At 45.1% G+C, this 20,187-nt stretch overlaps 1 protein-coding gene across 1 annotated transcript in view; it reads left to right on the plus strand.

The window, feature by feature from the left end:
- The first annotated feature begins 8,839 nt into the window (after nt 1–8,839).
- LRMDA (leucine rich melanocyte differentiation associated) overlaps nt 8,840–20,187 on the plus strand; it is a 1,037,699-nt gene continuing 1,026,351 nt past the window's right edge. Inside the window, exons 1-2 of the mRNA XM_039235202.1 lie at nt 8,840–8,936; nt 14,772–14,872. Of these exons, the coding sequence (XP_039091133.1) occupies nt 8,907–8,936; nt 14,772–14,872 (131 nt within the window). The 5' untranslated portion in view covers nt 8,840–8,906. The remainder of the gene's footprint in view (nt 8,937–14,771; nt 14,873–20,187) is intronic.

The following is a 20,187-nucleotide window of genomic DNA, read 5'->3' on the forward strand; positions in this document are numbered from 1 at the left end:
AAGGCACAGCTTCCCCTTTGTAATTTATAGGCAATCTGTGAATTTCCTGTTTACGCAGTGCTTTCAACGTCCTCTGATGAGCCTTGGCTGAATTAGTCATTATTATGTTGGAACCCCATTTTTTTCTTAACTTCCAGAGTCTGACTTGCTTTTGGTTCTTCTTTACCTTTGCAGCTGCTCATTCTCAGTCTCTGTGGTTCTTCCCCTTCTCCGGACCTTTCACTGTCAGTGCTCTCAGACCCAGTCTTCACATCTTTTTCTATCTGTCTTGTGGCTTTAAATTCCATCTAAAAACTGAGGACTTGCAAATTTCTAACTCTAGTCTGTATCTGCTTCCTTAACTCTACATTCATATACTGACTGCCTCCTCAACCTCTCCACTTGCATGGTCTCAAAGTTATCTCAAACTTCTTAGGTCCAAAAGTGATCCCTTCGTCCCCTAACTTGCTCAGGTCAAAGGCTTAGAGTTACACTTGTCTCCTGTGTTTCTTATGCTCTCCATGTCCAATAGATCAGAAAATTCTGTTGATGTCATCTTCAAAATATATTTAGGCACCGCTCACCATCTCTAGGAGTCCTACAGTAGTCTGTTGTGTGATCTCCCTGCTTCTGCCATGGTCCATTCTCAACACAGCAGCCAGAGCAGTCTTTTCAAAATGTGGGTCCCTTATTTAAGACCCCCCATCTCACTTGGAGTACAAGCCCAAGTCCCCTCAGTCTATCATGCCCTAGATGATTTGCTACCCCTCCCCATTCCATACCCTGTTTCCTGATGCCACTTGCATTGCTCTCCCTCTTGTTCACTCCACTCTCCACTTTAGCCACACTGACATCCTTGCTGTTTCCCAAACCTGCCAGGCACTTTCTTTCCTCAGGGCCTTTGCACTTGCTGTTCTGGCTGCCTGTTACATTTCCCCCCCTAGATGTGCTCCTGGCTCTTCCTTGCTTCCTGTAGGTCTTGGCTGATATATCACTTTCTTAGTAGGGTTTTCACTGATTACACTATCTGCCTCCTGCGACTTCTTTTCCCCTTTCTGTGCTCTGTTGTTTTCTATAGCACTTATCACTTCCTGGCATAAGTGGTATTTACTTGTTTATTATCTCTCCCTCTACTGAAAGTAAGTTTCAGAAGGGTAGATCTTTGTTTTCTTTAGAGCTGTGTCCCCAGGGTTTAGATTAGTGTCAAGCATATAGTAGGCACTCAATACGTGTGTTTTTTAAAGAGAAGAAGCATTTTATTTCATTTAAAAAATTTATTTATTTATTCTTTCATTCATTTATTTATAGAGAGTGTGGGAGGATAAAGAGAGAGAGAGAGAGAGAGAATACCAATCAGGCCTTGGTTGTCAGTGTACAACCCAGTGTGGGACGCAAATTCTCAAACTGTGATACCATGACCTGAGCTGAAATCAAGAGTAGGATGCTTAACTGAGTCACCCAGGTCCCCCCAATACATATTTTTTGAATAAATGACTTGAATGAATTTCTGGTACCTCAGCATAAGTTATAAACCCTCTATGTTCTAAGTAGGTACTGATGGTCTAAAATGTCTGCATTCTCTACTGGCCACTGGTAGCTCTTACAGTAGATGGGAGATCTGGGTGTGTCCTAGATTGAGGTTCAGAGTTCAGACTATAGCAATGGGCGGGGGGGGGCGGGGTGGGAGATGGGGCCCATGTATCTAGCATTGTTGTGTCTTGTGTTGTCTGTGCAGTTACACATATAGTTATGTGTTTTTGTTTGTAAGAGTCTGTGCCAATGAGGTCATGTATAAAAGTCAGTGATCCTTCTGTGTTTTCTTCCCTAAGAAAACTCAAAGTCACTGTATAGGGCTGTAGAACCTCTGTGTGCCCATGAATGCCTCTGCTTTTAGCTGCGGTAGCTCAAACCTTCAGCCCACCTATGCTTTGGGGCAATTAAAAGCCTGGTGTGGCTACACTTGGGATGCTCATCTTTCTGGCTGGGAAAGATGGGCCCTGTGCCCTGAGAAACGCTTGAGCTCAAGTTCACCATTCAAGAAGAAGCAAGGTGACAACACAGCAACATGAGATTAACAGAACACTCATAGCTTTTGCATTTGCTTCTCCATCTGCCTGGAAGATTCTTCTCCTGAGTCTTTTCATGGTTGGCTCCATCTCATCACTCAGACTTCAGCCCAAATGTTGCTTTTCTTAGAGAAGCCTTCCCAGAATACTCCATATCTGTCTGGGGCTGTGCAGTTTGAGATCACAAAATTATTGTGAGAGGGGCTAAAGTCTGGGTCATGCTCTGCTCATCAGGGATTTCACAAGAGAAATGCTCTGAAAAGCCAGCAGAATTGTATCCAAATTTGTACCCCTCCCCTACTGCACATTGTCTGCTTTTATGTTCATAGCATGTGTCAGTGCTATCGGAAATTATCCATTTCACATACTTGAAATTATATTATTTATTTACTTATTACCTGTTTCTTCCCACTAGAATATAAGCCTCAGGGGAATAGGGATCATATCTGCCTTGTTCCTTATTGTCTGCTCCTGACACCTAGTAGGTGTCAAATATTTATTAATGAGTGCACACTCTTTGTTTTGGGGAGATGTACATACTTGTGTATTTTTTATTTTAATAGTGAATTTCTCCTTAAATAAGTTAGTTCACATGTAAGGAACCTGAGGCCCTCAGGAGTGAAAGGCTTCAGCCATGGGCACCCAGCTAATGGTAGCAGAGCTAGGTCTTGAACCCAGAGCACTGGCCATTACAAGACTCGCCCAGCACTTCTTCTGACCCTCAGCCTCCTGGTATTAGTGGCTTCAGGTGCAGCTGACACTTGCTTTAGCCCTGGCTCAGAGCGCAGAGAAAGTTGGGGCTCCTTTTGGAGAAGTAGGAAGAGACTCTGAATTAATACTGGTAAATCATGCCAGAACCCTCTTGTGTGCATTATTATTATTGCCCCCATATATTCTAAAATAATCCCTGTAAATAATTATAAAAATAAATCTCAGTGACAAATTTTGTATTTTATTTTATTTCCAGGAACACATTTGTTCATCATAATCTCTTCAGGAGTAGGACAAATTGGAGCACTGGGTAGTGAATACAATTTGCAAATAGGCAATATAAGTAGAGAGAAAATTAATATGTATTCCTCAGCACTCTAAAAGGAGAGGAAGAACATTAATAGCCATTTCCTTGAAGATATAACTTTGAAAATGTTATTTCTGATCCATCAGTGTAGGGCTCCATATGAGGAAAATGGTTACGACATGACAAGAAGTGATTAGATGTGAAATGGCATCTTTCTGGCTCTCTTTCCCATTCTCTTCACCCTCTTCTTATTGGGATGTAAAAGAGTCCTGTTTTATTTTCTTCAGAAGACCAGAGTTATGGCCTGGGGTCAGCTGCTTCATTTGCTTCAGGCCTCAGTTTCCTGAATCAGTAGTTGGAGTAAATGATTTCTAAAGCAGCCAAGTCTGGATGGATGATCATAATACAAATTACCTGAGGGGTAATTTGAGGAAATATACATGCTAGGGTGGCATCTATGGGATTAGAATCTCATTTGCTGAGTCCTGTACTTTTTAATTGAGGTGGGGGGTGTTCTTCAACCTCTACATGGCAGAACCTCTAGCCAAGCTGGGATTCTGGAAAAGTACCTGGGGCTTAGATTAGACACTGCTTTCTTCTTCCCCACTGGACAGTATAAAGTTGAGCAGGTTCAAGGAATCCGTTTCTGTTTCACTGGTTGTGGTTGACCCCAGAATCAACTCCCTTGATTGCAATGGTAAATGTTACTTTTCCTTCTCAAATGTTCATTATGAGCCCTTGTCCTCAAGTCAGAGATAACTTCCCTCTGAGCCCAGCCAAGGACTTGGAGCATCCAGTAAGTTCCAGGCAAACGGGGAAATAAGATTTGTTTTTCATTGCTGTTTTCAGGATTTGTGAAAATAATGCTAAGAGATTAGCTGGTAGCAGTTCCAGTTATAAATTCTTTTTTCTTTATCTTCCCATCCAGTATCCTCCTTTTTTTTTTTTTTTAAATTACAAAGGCAGGGTATGCATGTTGCAAAAATCACAGAAGATATAGAGTGAAAAGCAGAAGCTCCTTTCCTACTCACCATTCTGAAACGTACTCCTTTCCCCAACCCCTGCTAATGTTTGCATTTTAGTTTTTACTTTTTATTTTGAGAGAGACAGAGATAATGTGAGCAGGGGAGGGGCAGAGAGAGAGGGAGAATGTCAAGCAGGCTCTGCTTTCAGCACAGAGCCTTATGCGAGGCTTGAACCCAGGAACTGTGGGTTTATGACCCAAGCCAGAGTCAAGAGTTGGAAGCTTAACCAACTGAGCCACCCAGGCACCCCTAATGTTTGCATTTTAATAGAGACAGCCACCAAATCTTTTAAGATCCTAAGAGAATGGAACTCAGAGGCACTGAGAATTAATGGTAATAATTATAATAGTATACGGTAATAATAAACTAACATTTATGCAATAAATAATCATGCCAAACATTATGATTGCATTTCATTTATAAATGTTTTAAAATGTAATTTGTTCTGGTTGGGAGATCAGGGAGGTGTTTTGGAGCCTAGGTCATCCTTAATCCCTCACATACCTGCAAGTACTGCAGATAAGGCCCTGGAAACCTTTCTTCTTTCTTAAACTCTCTCCTTCAGACAACAAGGAGGCTGCTTCAGCAACAAAGAGCATTCTGTATGCAGACACCCAGATTTAAAAAAAAATTGAAATCTGAATGTAGTGAGTCTGAACTAGGGGCTGGGGCATGATTAATTACAGCAATCATCTTAATCTGCCCAGGTGTTGGGCCTGAAAGAAATGAGGTCAGACTGAACAGAAATTTGACTAAGGATAGGTAGGAATGCTAATAAAACTTTGTTAACTGGCCCTGTTCTCTCAGCTGATGATGCAGAGTTGGAGGATTTAAGGAATCAGTTCCTGTTTCACTGGTTGTGGTCGACCCCAGAATCCACTCCCTTGATTGCAAATAAACAGGATTTTCCTTTTTGTCCGCAGGAATGCGACGGAGGAAGAACTCTAGGGGAAAGGGCCTTTTCTGCCAAAGAATAATAATAACAAAGATGACAGTAGGAATAAAATATTGCCCTCTTCATCAGGGGTGATAAGGAAATGTCTAGTGGTAAGTGTGAAACCTCCTTACTCCCAGTATGCAAGTGTTAGAGCTCCAGGATTCACAGGCTCATGATTAGCAGCCCAGGTCAGATTGAAACTTTGTTCTGTAGTCCTCATGAGTACATTATACAAATTGGGCTACGTGTCTGAATTTTGGGTTCAGAAAATAAGATCACATTTTCAGGCCTTCTTGTTGAAATAGTACTGCAAATGTCAGAGCACAAATCTTTCCTGAAGTGTATTGTAGGTCTTAGCCATGTGTACACCCAGTGCCTTGCACAGTGCCTGGTCCTTGGAAGCTGGGGCAGAGGAGTTGTGGGATAAAATGGGGCGAGGCAGGGGACCCCTGCAGCCCACTCTCAATTGGCCATTTGGGATGGGGACAGGGAACTGGAGAAGAATCTGGATGACTGCATGAGCCTTCTTTCCCCCTTGGCGCTTTTGGGGCTGAGGCAGAAAGAGTTGTATTCAAGAAGAAGTCCCAAAAAGATTTCTCTTCTGTCCACTCTGGTAAACTCCTTGTGTTCTGGAGGAATCATTTGTCTACTCTTGGGCTGGCCTTATCTCAGTGTTCTTTTGCTCTCCCCCTTCCCAAAGGGAGGGCCATATTACCTGAAGAACCTTACCTTTACTATTTCTTTCTCTCTTTTTTAAACAATGTTTGCTCATTTATTTTGAGAGAGAGAGAGAGAGAGAGAGAGAGAGAATGTGAGTGGGGGAGGGGCAGAAAAAGAGGGAGAGAGAGAGAGAGAGAGAGAAAATCCCAAGCAGGGTCCATGCCATCAGTGCAGAGCCCAACTTGGGGCTCAAACACATGAACTCTGAGATCATGATCTAAGCTGAAACCAAGAGTTGGATGCTCCACCCACTGAGCCACCCAGATGCCCCTACCTTTGCTATTTCTGTTTAATTTTCCTTTTTGCTCAAGAAGGTGATAAGGAGGTATAAGGATGTCCTCCACCCTCCTCTTCCAATCTTTGGTTCACATATCCAAATTCTTTGTCTTCTCTTTTTCCCTCCTCTCCTTCTCTTCTCCCTCCTTCTTATCCTTCTGTTTTGAAGATAGCCTCCAAAGCTGAAGGGAGTAAGGAGAGGTGAATCCAGTTTCTTTTTAGAGGAGCCCTCCCCACCCCCCTGCATTTAGCAATTTCTACTCTGCTTAAGAACTTTCAGTAGCTCTGTATTGTCATCAGCTTACATTTAAGACAGTGAAGCCCACCTCAATCTGAGCTACCGTTATTTTTTGTGATTTTCCCAGTTATCTGGCCTCCTGGATGTGTTCACCTGGTGGACACACATCAGGTGTTCACAAGAGTAGGTGAGGAGGCATTCTAGGCAGAACAATGAAAAGCCAGGCTAGAGGATGGGAGAAGTGGGGGAGGAGGCAGGAGAGGTAAGGGATGATGGAATTTTAGAAGATCTTGGGGTGGCTCTGTTGGTTAAGTGTCCGACTCTTGATTTCAGCTCAGGTCATGATCTCACAGTTTGTGAGTTTGAGCCCCGCATTGGGCTCTGTGCTGACAGTGTGGAGCCTGCTTGGGATTATCTCTCCCTCTTTATTTCTCTGTCCCTCCCCTGCTAGCACTCTGTCTCTCACTCTCAACAAAAAGTAAAATACAAACTTCAAAAGATCTTGAGGGACATATTGGAGATTTGGGGTTGTATTATTATTAGTTGATGGGTAGCACTGAAAAATTTCAAGTAGGGTCAACTTGTCAAATTGGGCTTTTAGAATGATCATCCTAGAGCTATGTAGAGGAGGGAAAAATAGTGAGGAGGATCTGGAAAAGTAGAAAAGATCCCTGCCTACTTTGGCAGCATTGGCAGATAGTGTCCTAGAACCATCTATGCTCAGAAGATACAGCTGTGTATGGGTGCAGGGGCATGGATAAGATGACCTCAAGCACTCTTCTCCTGGGTGGTATGTGTAGGTGTTCCAATTTAATCTTTGAGTAGGTTTAAGCCTGTTTCCACATTGCCTCTCCTGACAGAGCCTTTCTAGGGAAGGTCAAGGTGAAAGGTGAGGAGGGCAGTAGGCCTTGTCAGGGCCTGGGCCTACTTCCTCCTTTTTGGGCAGGAAAGGCAGACAAAAGTAGACAATGGACCAGAGAGGGTGTGTCCAGCATAGAAGAAGAGGGGAGCATGAGGAGCTGGTCTGTGGAGCAGTAGATCTTGGAAGATTCCCTTTGATCCCCCTTATCTCTGGAGGGCAAGCCTTCGTTTTTGGCCTGGAGGACCTTTTGTTGCAGCATTTCCTGGAACCCCCCAAAGTAAACACAGCCAAGTCTCTGTTCTTACAGCTCCGATATGCTGTGTTGGCCTTTCCCAGCAGAGAGAGGGGCAGGCAGGTCAACATTCAGAGGTCAACACCATTCATTAGAATGCTGACAAGAAGGAAGGGCCCACATTACAATGTGTCGGCACCCAGCCCGAGAGACAATGATGATAGCCACAATATGCTTAACCATGATCATAATTATCATCAGCTGCACAAACAGGTTTCTAAGTGCTGTTTAGACACATGGAACGATGAAAACAAAAGCCCTGTGAATACTTTCCACAGAGGTAGAAGCTACAATTATCAGTAGGACTACTGAGTTGAGACAGGGAGTCTGGCGTTAGTTTTCCCTTCTCCTCCGTGAATGGTGCCTATACTCACTAGTATGGAGGGTGCAGGGGAGAGAGGTTGGTTAAGGCTGGGCTGGCTCTTAGCTGTGGTGGAAGGCTGGTAATAATGTGACATGAAGTATCTGGTAATAGCTTTGTGCATCCTGGGGATGGAGGCAGCAAGGCAAAAGTTCACACGGAGAAAATCTGGTTCCTTTCAGTTGAGGACACACATGAGCTGCCCACCCAGCCTGATGGAAGAGGCCTGTTGAAGGAGGCAGTAATGGCCACCTCTCATTTCCAGCTGAGGGGAAGGGGTGGGAGTGGTGGGTTGGGTGGCTGCGGTGGAATTTGACGCATGGATGACTTTGAGCATCAAAAATACTTCTTTCCCTGTGAGGAGGGAGAGAATAACAGAAACCTGAAATTAGTGAACGTCATTGATTGGTCTTCCCTAGAGTTTATTACTGTCAGCTGGGGTGCTTGTAGCTGAGCCAGCACTTTATTTATAGGGAAATTCAATTCCCCCTTCCACTACAGATGGAAACTCCACCCCATCAGGTGTCCTTTCAACCTCCCGACTTCCTCCTTCCCTTCAAAGTTGGGGAGGGGAGTTCAGGCCAAGAGGTCCCTTCTTCCCGCAGTTGAGGACCGTTATGTAATCTGGATTGTGAAATATAGGAAAGACCCGCTCTTCACGCCGCCGCGGGCTAACTGCTCCAAGGGGCGCCCCTCATGGGAAGCTCTTTTTCCTCCAGCCCGCTCGGGATACAGCTCTGGGCATGGACTTTTGGGGGATGCTATTCCTGTTCCCCTGCTCCCCCCCCCCGGCTCCCAGGGAGCTATGGAGTCCTGGGGCGCCCGGGGGCCGTGGGAAAGTCAAGGGGTCATGCCGTTCAGTCGGAGCGCGAGGCTCTGGGGGCCACCTGTTGCGGCGCGTGGCAGGGCGGGGGTGGGGGAGCGAGGCTCACCTGCGCGAGGGCAGGCCAAGGGCTAGTGCCTGGCGCGCAGCTGAACCCAGGTCCGGACACCCGCCGGCGCCTCGGGCTTCCGCCGGGTCAGCTGACTATTTATTGCGGAACTGCGCGCTGGGCTGTGCCGCCCGCTGCTGCCGAGCTCCGTGCTCTGTTCCTGCACTTAGTGCTCTGTGCCGTGCGTTTGCCCGGTCGCCATGGCTGGGCTCGTGGTCAGTGGAACTCAAGTAAGTCCGCCAGGACGAACCCCGCCCTCGCTTGGGACAGTTAGTTTGGGGAGGGAGTGTTGGGGCACTGGGCCACCCACAGGGGGCTGCGTCTGCAGCTGGGGACTCTTTCAGGTGTCTAGGCCTGCCCTAGTTTCGTGAGGACAGGCCCCATTTGGGGCCTGGCACACCCCCTTGCTGTGGGGGAAGCTAGGAAAGGTCGCCCAGATCCTCTTCACCTCTTTCTGTCCCTAGTGCTCACTGCCAGGGCCAGCCGGGGCGATTATCTCCATGAGGCAGAGTGGGCAATGCCCACAGCTGATGGTACTTTTTGGGGCTCATAAAAAGTGTTAACTTCTTTGATAATCAGAAGAAAATAACTTTGGTCGAAGAAAACATTTGACTGTATTCGTCTTCATACTAATGAAGTTGTAAAATCTAAACTTTAGATGTTTTGTGTGCGTGTGTGTGTGTGTGTGTTTTTGAAGGCGCCCAGGATGGTGAAAGTACCCAGGGCCCCCCAAAGACTTACAAATCATAATGCATTTGTGCAGGTGCTAGTTTTGGGGGCTACCCTCCAGACTGCCTCTGGATCCTAAACATAGGCCCTTTATTCAAGGCAGGTAGAAGGCTAAAGTTCTCCAGTTTTATTTTGGCACCTGATTTCTTTTTTCAGTTTTTTATTATATAGTTGGCATGCAATGTTAGTTTCGGGTATACAATATAGTGATTCAACAATTCTACACATTACAAAGTGTGGCATAGTAGAAAGTATACATTATACTTTGCTCACCACTAGTGTAGTTACCATCTGTCCCCCATACAATAACAGTGTTATTAACTATATTTCCCGTGCTGTATTTTTCATCCTTGTGATTTCTACCTGGAAATTTGTATCTCTTAACCTCCTTCACCTATTTTTGCTTATTCTCTTCCCCTCTGGCAATCACCAGCTCTCTGTATCTGAGTCCAATTTTGTTTTTCATTTGTGTTTTAGATTTCACGTGTAAGTGAAATCCTGGTATCTGTCTTTGACTTATTGCATCTAGCATAATACCCCCTAGGTCCGTCCATGTTGTTGCAAATGGCAAGATCTCATTCAGCACCTGACTTCTTGTACAGGTGTCTGTGAGGCATGACAACATTCTTGTTTCAACTCTAGGTGACAGACACCTAGCCTCACTTGCTTTCAGCCCTGTAGTGAAGCCCCAGGTGTTCTTAGTCATTGCTGGAGGGATGCTGGGCCCAGGTGCCTTTACCTTCTGGAAAAGCCAAGTCTCTTTTTTAACCTCTGATTAAGCCAGCCCTCTTCCCACCTTTCCTTGCACACCCTAGAGAAATAGTTCTGAGGTTTTGAAGCTCTCCCCTTGGATTGCCTAAGGCAGGTAGTGTCAGGCACAGTGAGATTTTGAGATAACTTTGGGCAGATGTTTCCCTCTTCTCAGAGTTTGGAAGTGAGAAGGCCAGGGAGGTACCAGTCTGTGTGAAATGTTGAAAATGGTGGGTCTTAATTAGGGTAAAGGAACTTATGGGAGTTAACATGCCTGCCGAGAGGGAGAAGCTGGAGGAGAAGGCCTCTGCCCAGAATATTTTTTTCTCCACAGACTGTAGGTCTCTGAATTTCAGACCCAGCTTCTTCCACCCTCATGGAGGACTTGACAGCAGGGCTAAGAACTTTCCTGTGCCGCTGCCTCTCTCCCTCCATTTCCCTAACTTTTTTTTTCTGTACCCCAATTTTTAGCCCACTCTAAACAGCTCAGAGACCGTTACTGACCTGTGAGGCATTTTGGGCCCTAGGGGACTGTTAGAAATCGATGGAGCTGCCTGGGGAAGTATCTGGGAAGGCAGGCTGAAAAAATACTCCGGGGTGTTTGTCCCTCTTGTCCTAAACCTCCTAGGCCAGTGGATGTGAGTCGCAGCCCTGGGGCTTAGGGTCGTCTTAGCATTCTGCCCCTTTTAATTTCTAACAACAGCCATAATAAGAAATAGTTCGCTGAAATGTATGTCACCTGGTACTTAAAGTTTGGTAGAGCCGCCTTAAAGGGGGGGGAAAAACCCTTCCCATGAACTCAGTGTTGATAGTTTGTATTGCAGTGTTGCTTTAAACATAAAACCAGATGTAACTTCTTCTAAGTTGATAGAGACCTATCCCACAAAGAGAGGGTTAAATGCAAAGAAGAAAAACACCATGACCCCACTAAAACAATTAAATGAGGTGGATGACGCTATTTTGCTGCAATGAGGTCTCCTCTGCTTTTGGCTCCACTGTGGGCTCATTGCTGTTGACCTGGGTTTTGGGAGTTGTACGGGCTTCTAACAGCCTTCCCTCCACTCTTCTCTGTAAAGTCTTTTGATTCAATATGAATCTGCCTTCATTTGGGCTTCCCTTGGCTTGAATGCCTCATTTATATCATCATTAAGTCCTCTGTGTTCTTTTTCCACTAGTTTAAGACAAAAATAGTGGCATCGATATAACTGTAGATACAAATGTGAACTTGGGCACTGAAATTGTGTGCCCAAGAGAGCAGGGAATAACAAATCCCTTTCTTCGGGATATTGGTCTGCTTCAACTATTGAGTGACCACTCGGTGCTGAGGACCATGCTGTGTACTTTAAATGTCTTAATCGTCTCTCCTTGCTATAAGGAGGTTGAGGATAATATGTGACTCAGCAGACTGTTTCATGAGGACTAAGTAACAACCAGGTGGTAGGCATCTAATAAATGTTAGCTCCATTATTCTTGACACTTCTGGATGTAGTTAGTATTAGTTTACAGAGGAGGAAGCAAACTCCCCGAGATTGTGACCCATCCAGGATAACCGCTAGTAAGTAGCGGCATGGGGACTGTTCCCATCTGACAGAGTTGTCACTACTGTGAATTTAAAATCAAGGATCTCTCACCCCATGACTGGGGTCAGGCATCCTAAAATAAGTGCTCTCAGTCTACTAACAAACCTACCATCCACAGATCTGTCCAGATGGCCAGACCTTCCCAACTGCAAAGAGAAACATGCAGTCTCCTGCAGTCTGCTGATTCCAAGTGGCTTTGGCTCAGGGGGCATGAGTGTGTGGAGGACTTTGCACAGACTTTCTTCTTTTCCTGTCTGGTATTCCTCTATGTAGGGATCTTCATATGTTTTCAATTTCCTGGTAATGGTGTCCCTTTCTGTTACCATTCCATGCAGGGTGGAAGTTTTGGGATACAGGTAGGCAAATGAAAAGTACAAAACTTGGTTCTTCAGTTTAGTCTAAATCAAAGTAATTGCAATGGCCCTTGGTCTGGATGTGCTCTTGCTTCTGTGGCGTTGAGGGTCTATTAATCTCAATTTCCCTTCCTTGTTTTTGCTCAAGAAGCAAACTATCTGGTCTGGCTCTTCTGGCCTTGTTTCTTCCATTAGGTGGTCCTGTGCTCCAAGAAGCTTCTTGACATCTTGAGACCTAATGGCCTCCACTCAGGAGCACTTCTTAAACATGTCTGTCTGCTCATTAGGAGTGTTGGTTGCAATGCCTGGCAGTGGCTTCTGCTGCTTTTAAGCCTTCTCCAAATGATTTGGTCCCTTAAATGTGGCCAGGTTAACTCCCATCTCTAAATGCTCCAGTTTACTATGGGGGGTAGGACAGTGGTGATGGTACTGGGTCCAAGCACGCAGTTGGCTTATCAGGTTGGTTTTCATACTAAATTTTGGAACTTGGTCTTCATCACTGTGGAACAAGTTGTGCTTTATTTAGTTTTCCTGGGATGTCCTGTTCAGATCTGATGATAAAACAAGCTGATGAAAGTCTTATTAGGCACGTAAGTGATGTGCATGCTTTACGGTGATTGCTCTCCTTGGTGTTTCTTTTGCCTCTGAAAGGGAATCCTATAGAAGAAAGAGTTGAGCAAATATTCCTCTTTGCCTCGGTTCTGACGCTTTCAACATGGTATCCTGAGGTAGTTCATAGCCTTTCAGCTAGGAAGATGCATTTTTGAAGCCCAAACCTGCTGATTGATGCACCATTGGCATTTGTTGACCAAGAAAATCTATACCCACATGTGGAGTTGTAAGAACTCCATGGCACCCAAATGGAAAGTTCCTATTCCCGGTGCAGGACGTCCTCCAGGCTTTATCATTAAGAAGCTGTATTACACTGGGCATGCTGCTGAAGTCGTCTTTTCCATGTAAAAACAGGATGGGTTTTGAGAATTGATGTCGACCAGATTTAGTACTTGGTGAACCTATAAGGACAGAGCTCAGTTTCTACATCCAAACCTCAGTTTCTGTGCCATTTATATCACAGATCTTGAATACTGATCTATATAAGATGGTGGTGTATGATGGGGTAAAAGAGATGGGTTTTCTGGTGAGTACCTCAGGCCTGCAGTGTCAACTGAGATATTCTGATACAGAAGCTGCTTGGAATCAGCTTTGTTACACAGAAGTTTTGAGGAAAGATGGATCCCATGTAGAAAGGGGAGGTTGCTAGATTGCACTTTGAGACCTTTATTTTTTAGCCTTTATCTTCTTGAACCCAAATTACTCTATTGGAATAGGCCATTTTTCTGTCCTTTCTCTCCCCACTTTCTCTTCAGGAATAAAGTCACTAAGGAAGGGAACACAAGATACAGTGGTTTGTCCTCATTGGATAGGACAGGGTTAAGAGGACTTGAAATATTGGGGTGCTAGGGTGCAGTGTGATTCCCGCCCCCTTAGGTCAAGTCCTATGAAAGTGGTGTTTCTATAGTTCTACGATTGAACGTTAGTAATTCTTAATGTTCAACCTAATATCTAGAATTCAATATGGCCACCATATTCCTCTTCCCTATTAGGAAGCATAAACCCTTGGGGAATCTCTTCCTCATTCCAAGTCATTCTTAGCTGTATGTATAGGAGAATATGCATTTGTGGGGAGAAAGGATTAAGACTGTAGCCCTGTATAGGCTTGAATTTCTACCTGGCCATGGGAGGTAGGGAGTCCTTTAGGGAAATATCCTATATTTTGATCCACTGGCCAACTCCCATTTGTTTTATGGGTTTTGGAATTAGCTGCCAGTCCAACCACAGGGTATTATTTCAAAAACCGAGTAGTGGGAGCAGCGAGCAAGCCCTCTGACCTTCCCACAATCAGAAGTTTTGGCATCAAATTTCCGTTCAGCTTCTTCATATTTGGGCGCACACTACATGGTGGTGGTTGATGATAAGTAAGAGAAGGCCTAAGGGGAACTGCTCTGCAACCCGAGTGAGGTTGGTTGCAAAAGGATCCCTGGAGGAGAAAGGCTTAGAAGCTGTAGCCACTGTTGTCCTGTTGCCTTCAAATCAGCTTTGTTCAGAGTATGGGGGACATTTTATACACAGTGGTAATAGGATGGGATTGACGATTTGGGGAGGTTTTCTTGTCCAACCCTATTTGTTCCAGTACCCTGCAGGTTGAATGCTGGTGAGTGCGTCTGCTGTGTCTTTTCTGAGGTAATGTGCATAACAGCATTTGAGGGAGGAGGGACAGGAGAGGAGAGGGAGGAGGAGGGGCCGCTCTTGGAAAGGCCCCTGAGCAAGAAGCTGATTGCTGTGATTCTATCAACCTGTTCTGAGGTGGGAGCTTTTTTGGACACCTGAATCTGGCCAACTTTAGTCCGGTTTCCATTGTGCTGGGATTAGTTTCCATCATGCTAAGTGTACCAGGAAAGGCGCGAGATATTGGCAGAGTCCCTGAAGCCCCCCAAGCCAATTTGATCAGGAAAAGGCCTCAAATATGGCTGCCTTGTGTGTGAGGGGCGTGCATTTAAACTTGCGGAAGCAATCTTGGGATCAATGACGCAGGGTTGGGAGCAGCTGGGTGATTTCCTTTTGCCACATTGTTTCTGTTCCATTTAATTTCCAGGTGTCCTACATAGGCCAGGACTGCAGAGAAATTCCAGAGTACCTTGGCAGGGACTGTGGACATTTTGCGAAAAGGCTTGATCTGAGCTTTAACCTTCTGAGGTATGTACCCTTCACAAGATACAGAGCAGGTGGGGAGGCCCAGTCCCCCTGGTAACAGCCTGCAGGTAAAGGTCCCTCTCTAGCTCTGCATAGGGTATGGGGCTCTGAGACATGTGGAATTCGACCCCGAAAGTGTGACTTTGCTTCAGATGATTCTTTGGTTAACCTCTTCGTACCGCTCAAAAAGCTGTGAGTGTGGACCTCCTCCATCTCCCCTGAGGTCCTACAGGGGGACTGGCATGCTGTCACTGTTCCCCCCCCCCCCCGCCCCCCTTACTGATACCCATGTAGACAAGTCAGACTATTCCTGGGGAAGGAATGAGATGGAACCAGTAAGAGCATTTTGGGGCACTTAGGAATGCTCTTCTGGACAACCCCATCTCCCAAAGATTTGCCAAATCCAAGGTATGGTGTATATGTGTGTGTGTTCTTGATTTTTTTTTTTTTTTTAAATGAATTGGAACCTTAAATATTTGTGGTGATTTCTCCCAGATGGCATTCAATCCCAGATTGAATTACTCCCAGAGTAATTCACTGATGGCATGGGGCGGGGGAGGGAAACACTAACAACTGCTCCAATCTTGGCAAAAGGTAAGTGTGATCCTCTATATTCCACTGGAGAATACAGATGGTTATTTCATCATAGACAGTTACCAACTACGACTGGTTTAGAGACTTCAAAGAGAAGCAAGAGATACGTGGAAAGCAGATATCAGGGGAATAAATGAGCAGGGGTCAGGATGGTGGCTTTTCCTAATAAGTCCTGCATGGAACCAGCTTTTCTCATAAGTGTCCCTTAGAGAACTGTGCTGTCCTCCAAATGGAATGGACTGTCTTGGGGTTAGAAGGAGAGGAGGAGCTTGAAGCCCACCTGGGGGCTCTGGCACTTTGATGCTTCCATCCTCTGGAGTCTTTTTCTCTCCTGGCCTCTGAGTCCAGACACTTGGGAATTAAGAATTTGAGAGAAGATGGATGAAACTCTGGAAATTAAGGCACTCGCAGGTAGAGGGGACTTTCAGCCAACAGAGACTTTAGGGCTGGTATTCCTGGAGATGAACTGTCTTCAGGGAAGGGGCATCTAGGGTGTTAAGTAGAAAGAGCTGGGCACCATGTACATGCTCTCCCTGATTCCCAAAGGGCTTATGTGCTTCTGGGAAGATGTGGAAACAAAAGTCACAGACTAACAGGTAGTGAAGAGAGAGTGCCAAAGAAACAAATGCTGACTCTAAAGAAATCTAAGGATGATTGTTGATCCCAGTACCCAAGGAGAGGACAAGGTATATGGCCTGGACCATACCTGAGACCTGTGTGTACCTCAGAAAGCTCCCCAGTGCTGACTCCAGGAAAGTATTTCTTTGCTTGGGCATTGGAAGGAGTTCTTTTTGTGTGACTGGCTTCCAAAGGCTTGGGGTGTTGTGGCTCTGGCCACTGCCTCCTTGCTGGTGGGAGCCAGGATGTGGATTAGAGGAAGCTGTGCCCCATGAGGGAGCGTGTCAGTGGGAACAGGTCATGGGACTAGGCTGTCAGGTCTGAGGAAACAGCGGTCTTTATCAAACTCCGAGGCCCTGCCTTGCCTCCCTTTGGCAGAGAAGGGACTGGACCCTGGGAGAGGTAGGGTGTGGGGGGGGGGGAGAAGGGGAGAGGAGGGGAGAGTGGGAGCACAAGGTGAGAAGAGGTGAGAAGGGGATCTGAGGGGCTGGATCTATAAGGATTTATAGGAAATGATGGGTCATAGAGGCAGGATAATTCAGTGAGAAGTTTGGTAAAAAGGATTTGGAAGGAGGTGAGTTGTGAATTTGATTTTTCCTTTGAGAGGAGAAAACTTCCGTAGTGTTGACTTTGAGGTGCTATCCCATTTAGTCTGCAGCCCATTCTTGTTGGCAGGTGGTCCCTGTGTGATTGCCACACTGAGTTGGATTGGGTGGGGGGATTGGGGTGGGGATGAGCAAAGGAGGGTTGAGGTCTAAGTTTCAGGGAGAGTTTATGTGAGGAACTTGGTTAAGCAGGAGGGACTTACAGACCAGAATAGAGGAAAAGCCATCCTGGTTTAATGTGGGTATGTTGGGGACTGGATCCTCTTTGTCCTGTTTACATTAGGGGGGAGTGAGGGGACGGGACACTATTGCTCTTGGGTGTCAGAGGAAGATGTGACCTTACTCAGGCACTGGTCTCTCTGTCTTCCGCTGGATCAAAATCAAAGATTTTAGGTTCTTAACTAATTCTTAAGTGTATTTTTGAGAGAGACAGATAGCCTGAGTGGGGGAGGGGTAGAGGGTGAGGGTGCAAGAGAACGAATGAACCCTAAGTAGGCTCCACACTATTAGCACAGAGCCCAATGTGAGGCTTGAGCTCCTGGAAGCATGAGATCATGACCTGATCTGAAGCCAAGAGTCCGAGGCTTAACCGACTGAACCACCCAAATGCCCCAGATTCTTAGCTAATTCTTAAAGTGGAGGAGGGGAGAGAATAGGGAGAAGGGAAGAGAGGGGGAAATCATTAACTTCAAAATAAGTAGGTATGTAACCGGACCCAAAGCTCACCAGGCTGCAGGGCTCCTCATATCCAAATGAAATAACGTGAATCCCCATCACATTCTGTAGGAAGTTTCTCCCTAGCCCTGCCTGCTGTTTCCATGGGTTTGGGGGGAACATACCACCTGGTCAGTTTGCCCGCACCTGGATTCACCATTGCTCTCTGCTGTTTGACCTCTTGGTAGCCTATTCAAGATACTGCCCTCACTCAAGATCTTCCCTTCATTTCTCCCACACCCAACACAGTATTACTTAATACAGTAATACTTTTACTGCCAGTTCAAGGTATACTGGAGGGAGAGAGGTAGTGTAGCACACAGCAGGAGACCAGCTTGGGATAGCATTGTTCCTGGAAAGCTCTTGGTTATTCTATTGGCATAGAGAATTTCTCCCTGGTTGCGGCTCTCCATAGGGTCTGGCTTCCTGCAAGTGACCAGGTGCCTAACTCTCCCAGCCTATTTCTCACTCTTTCATGTTACTTACCCTATTCCCAGAGCTGCCCTCAGAAACACAAAATTCTTTTTGCTTTGTTTTATACAGAAAAATTATCACCCTGTTCTTTAAAGAAAATCTCTGCAGGCTTCACCTCCACCCCCCATCCAGATCATCCTATTATGGTATTGCCTTAAACAGAGCTACAGCCCTACTACAAATAGCCCTACACCTATAGGTACCAAAATTAGCTGTAGTCCATTTGTATTTTAGGCTATAGTTTATTTTTAGGCAAGGAGTTCTGTTCATTTTTGAATAGTTAATATAGGCACCCGACATAGGCATTAGAAGGAACAAACCTGCAAAAGGTCGGGTGGGGAGGGGAGCAGAATTCTTCATATGTAGATCCTTTAGCCTTCCAGTTCTCCTCTCCCTTGCTATTACTTGCCATCTTGTAGTCCCCCAGAGCTATTTCATGCATACACTAGAATGTGAATTTCTTCAGTGGCTGTATTCTATTACATTTTTCCAAGGTGTTACAAGGGAGACACCAGGCTTCAGCTAATCACTCATGTTAGGAACATCCTTCTCTGTTGTCTTACTGCTAATTCATAATCTACCATCAATATTGTTAATCTCATTCATACAAGTGATGGTTCTGATTCTCTATGGCCACCTCTTCATGCTGGAGTTTATGGATTCATAAGCTCTGAAGTTGGGTTTTAAGTCCCTATATATATATATATATTTTTTTTTTCCTTCCTGTTACACCTCTGTCTTTCCTGCATGAACTGTTGTGAATCCTCTGATTATTTTAGATTCTCCAACAGTAAAATTGTTACCTGTCCATGCAGAATGTTGTGGAAATTTGGGCTGTACTGTTTCTGTGACTCGGGGGGAATGAAAGTCACTGGAGCTAGGGTGTCCTATCAGGTTGGAAGTTGGAAGGCAAAGTGGGATGACAGATCTGAAGTTTGACTGCCTTCAAAGACTCAAACATCCTGGGGCACCTGGGTGGTTCAGTTCGTTGAATGTCTCCCTTGGTTTTGGCTCAAGTCCTGATCTCCTGGTTTGGCTTGTGAGTTTGAGCCCCGTGTTGAGCTCTATGATGACTGCACAGAACCTGATTGGGATTCTCTCTCCCCCTCTCAAAAATAAACTTTAAAAAAAAAAAAAAAAAAACCCTCAACATTCTTTGATCTGCCCTTTCAGCCTAGATCTCCTTCCTGGACATAATACCCAGGAACAGAATCTTGTCATCCACTGTAGAATGGGGATAGAGGGTTGAGGGAACTTACCAGGTAATGCTTGAGAGGAGTATTGCTTGTTGAATCTGAATGTATTGAATGTATTCATGATAACGAGTCCAGTGTCTGCATCTGCATGAAATTGTACTGTAGATCTTATTTTTTGAAGATAGTTTTTGTTAAACGATGGGGTGCCTGGGTGACTTGGTTGAGTGTCCATTTCTTGATTTTTTTGGCTCACATCGTCCCAGGGTTGTGGAATCTAGCCCTGTGCTGGGTGTTCAGCCTGCTTGAGATTCTCTCTCTCCTTCTTCCTCTGTCCCTCTTCCTGGCTCACAGTCTCTAAAATAAAAATAAAAACCTCAGTAAAGAAATATTAAACTCAAACGTATGAGGAAATGCTTTCTTTCAAATCCCTGATAATCTTACCACTGGAAATCACCATTGCTGCTTTATTGTCTTCCAGTCTTTTATATGCCAAATGTTTAAAAAGGTTGCTGTTGCTTACATTGTGTTGGAATCATTTCCCTATCAATAAATACTGCATTACAGTTTTTAATGGCTTATTTCTTAGTGTTGGACATTTAGATTCCAGATTTTTAGTATTAAAATATTTCTATTATAAATCTTCTTGTAACACGAATAGGTCTCTAGTTTCTTGGGACAAATTCCTAGAGACAGAATTGTCAGAGGGCTTTGATAAAGATGTCAGATTGCCCTCAAGAGGTTATACCAATTTCTGCTACTAATACTATTTGAATACCCATTGTCCCAAACTCTTCCTGAGCTTGTTGAGGTTTTCAAACTTTATTTTTAGATCCATAAAGAGATCCTATGCTTTGCCAATGCTGGTTCCTTGATATCCAGGCAAAGACCTCTTGTTAATGAGTTGTTTCAGGTTTAGTTTCCCTTTTTCCCTGACTGGAAAAGGATAGAGTTCTGTCTGGTGCTCAGCCCACTCCCCTCAAAGGCCCTGAGTAGTTTGATTGGGTTCCTCATTAAACACAGTGGGAAGAGCAGGGCTCCAATGGCAAACCATGATACACAGTCCTGTGTCAATCTGGCAATAAAATCGAGAGGCTTTAATTGATCTATGGCAACAGGA

Source organism: Hyaena hyaena, unplaced genomic scaffold (assembly GCF_003009895.1).
Source record: "Hyaena hyaena isolate Hyena2069 unplaced genomic scaffold, ASM300989v1 scaffold_97, whole genome shotgun sequence".
NCBI lineage: Eukaryota > Metazoa > Chordata > Mammalia > Carnivora > Hyaenidae > Hyaena > Hyaena hyaena.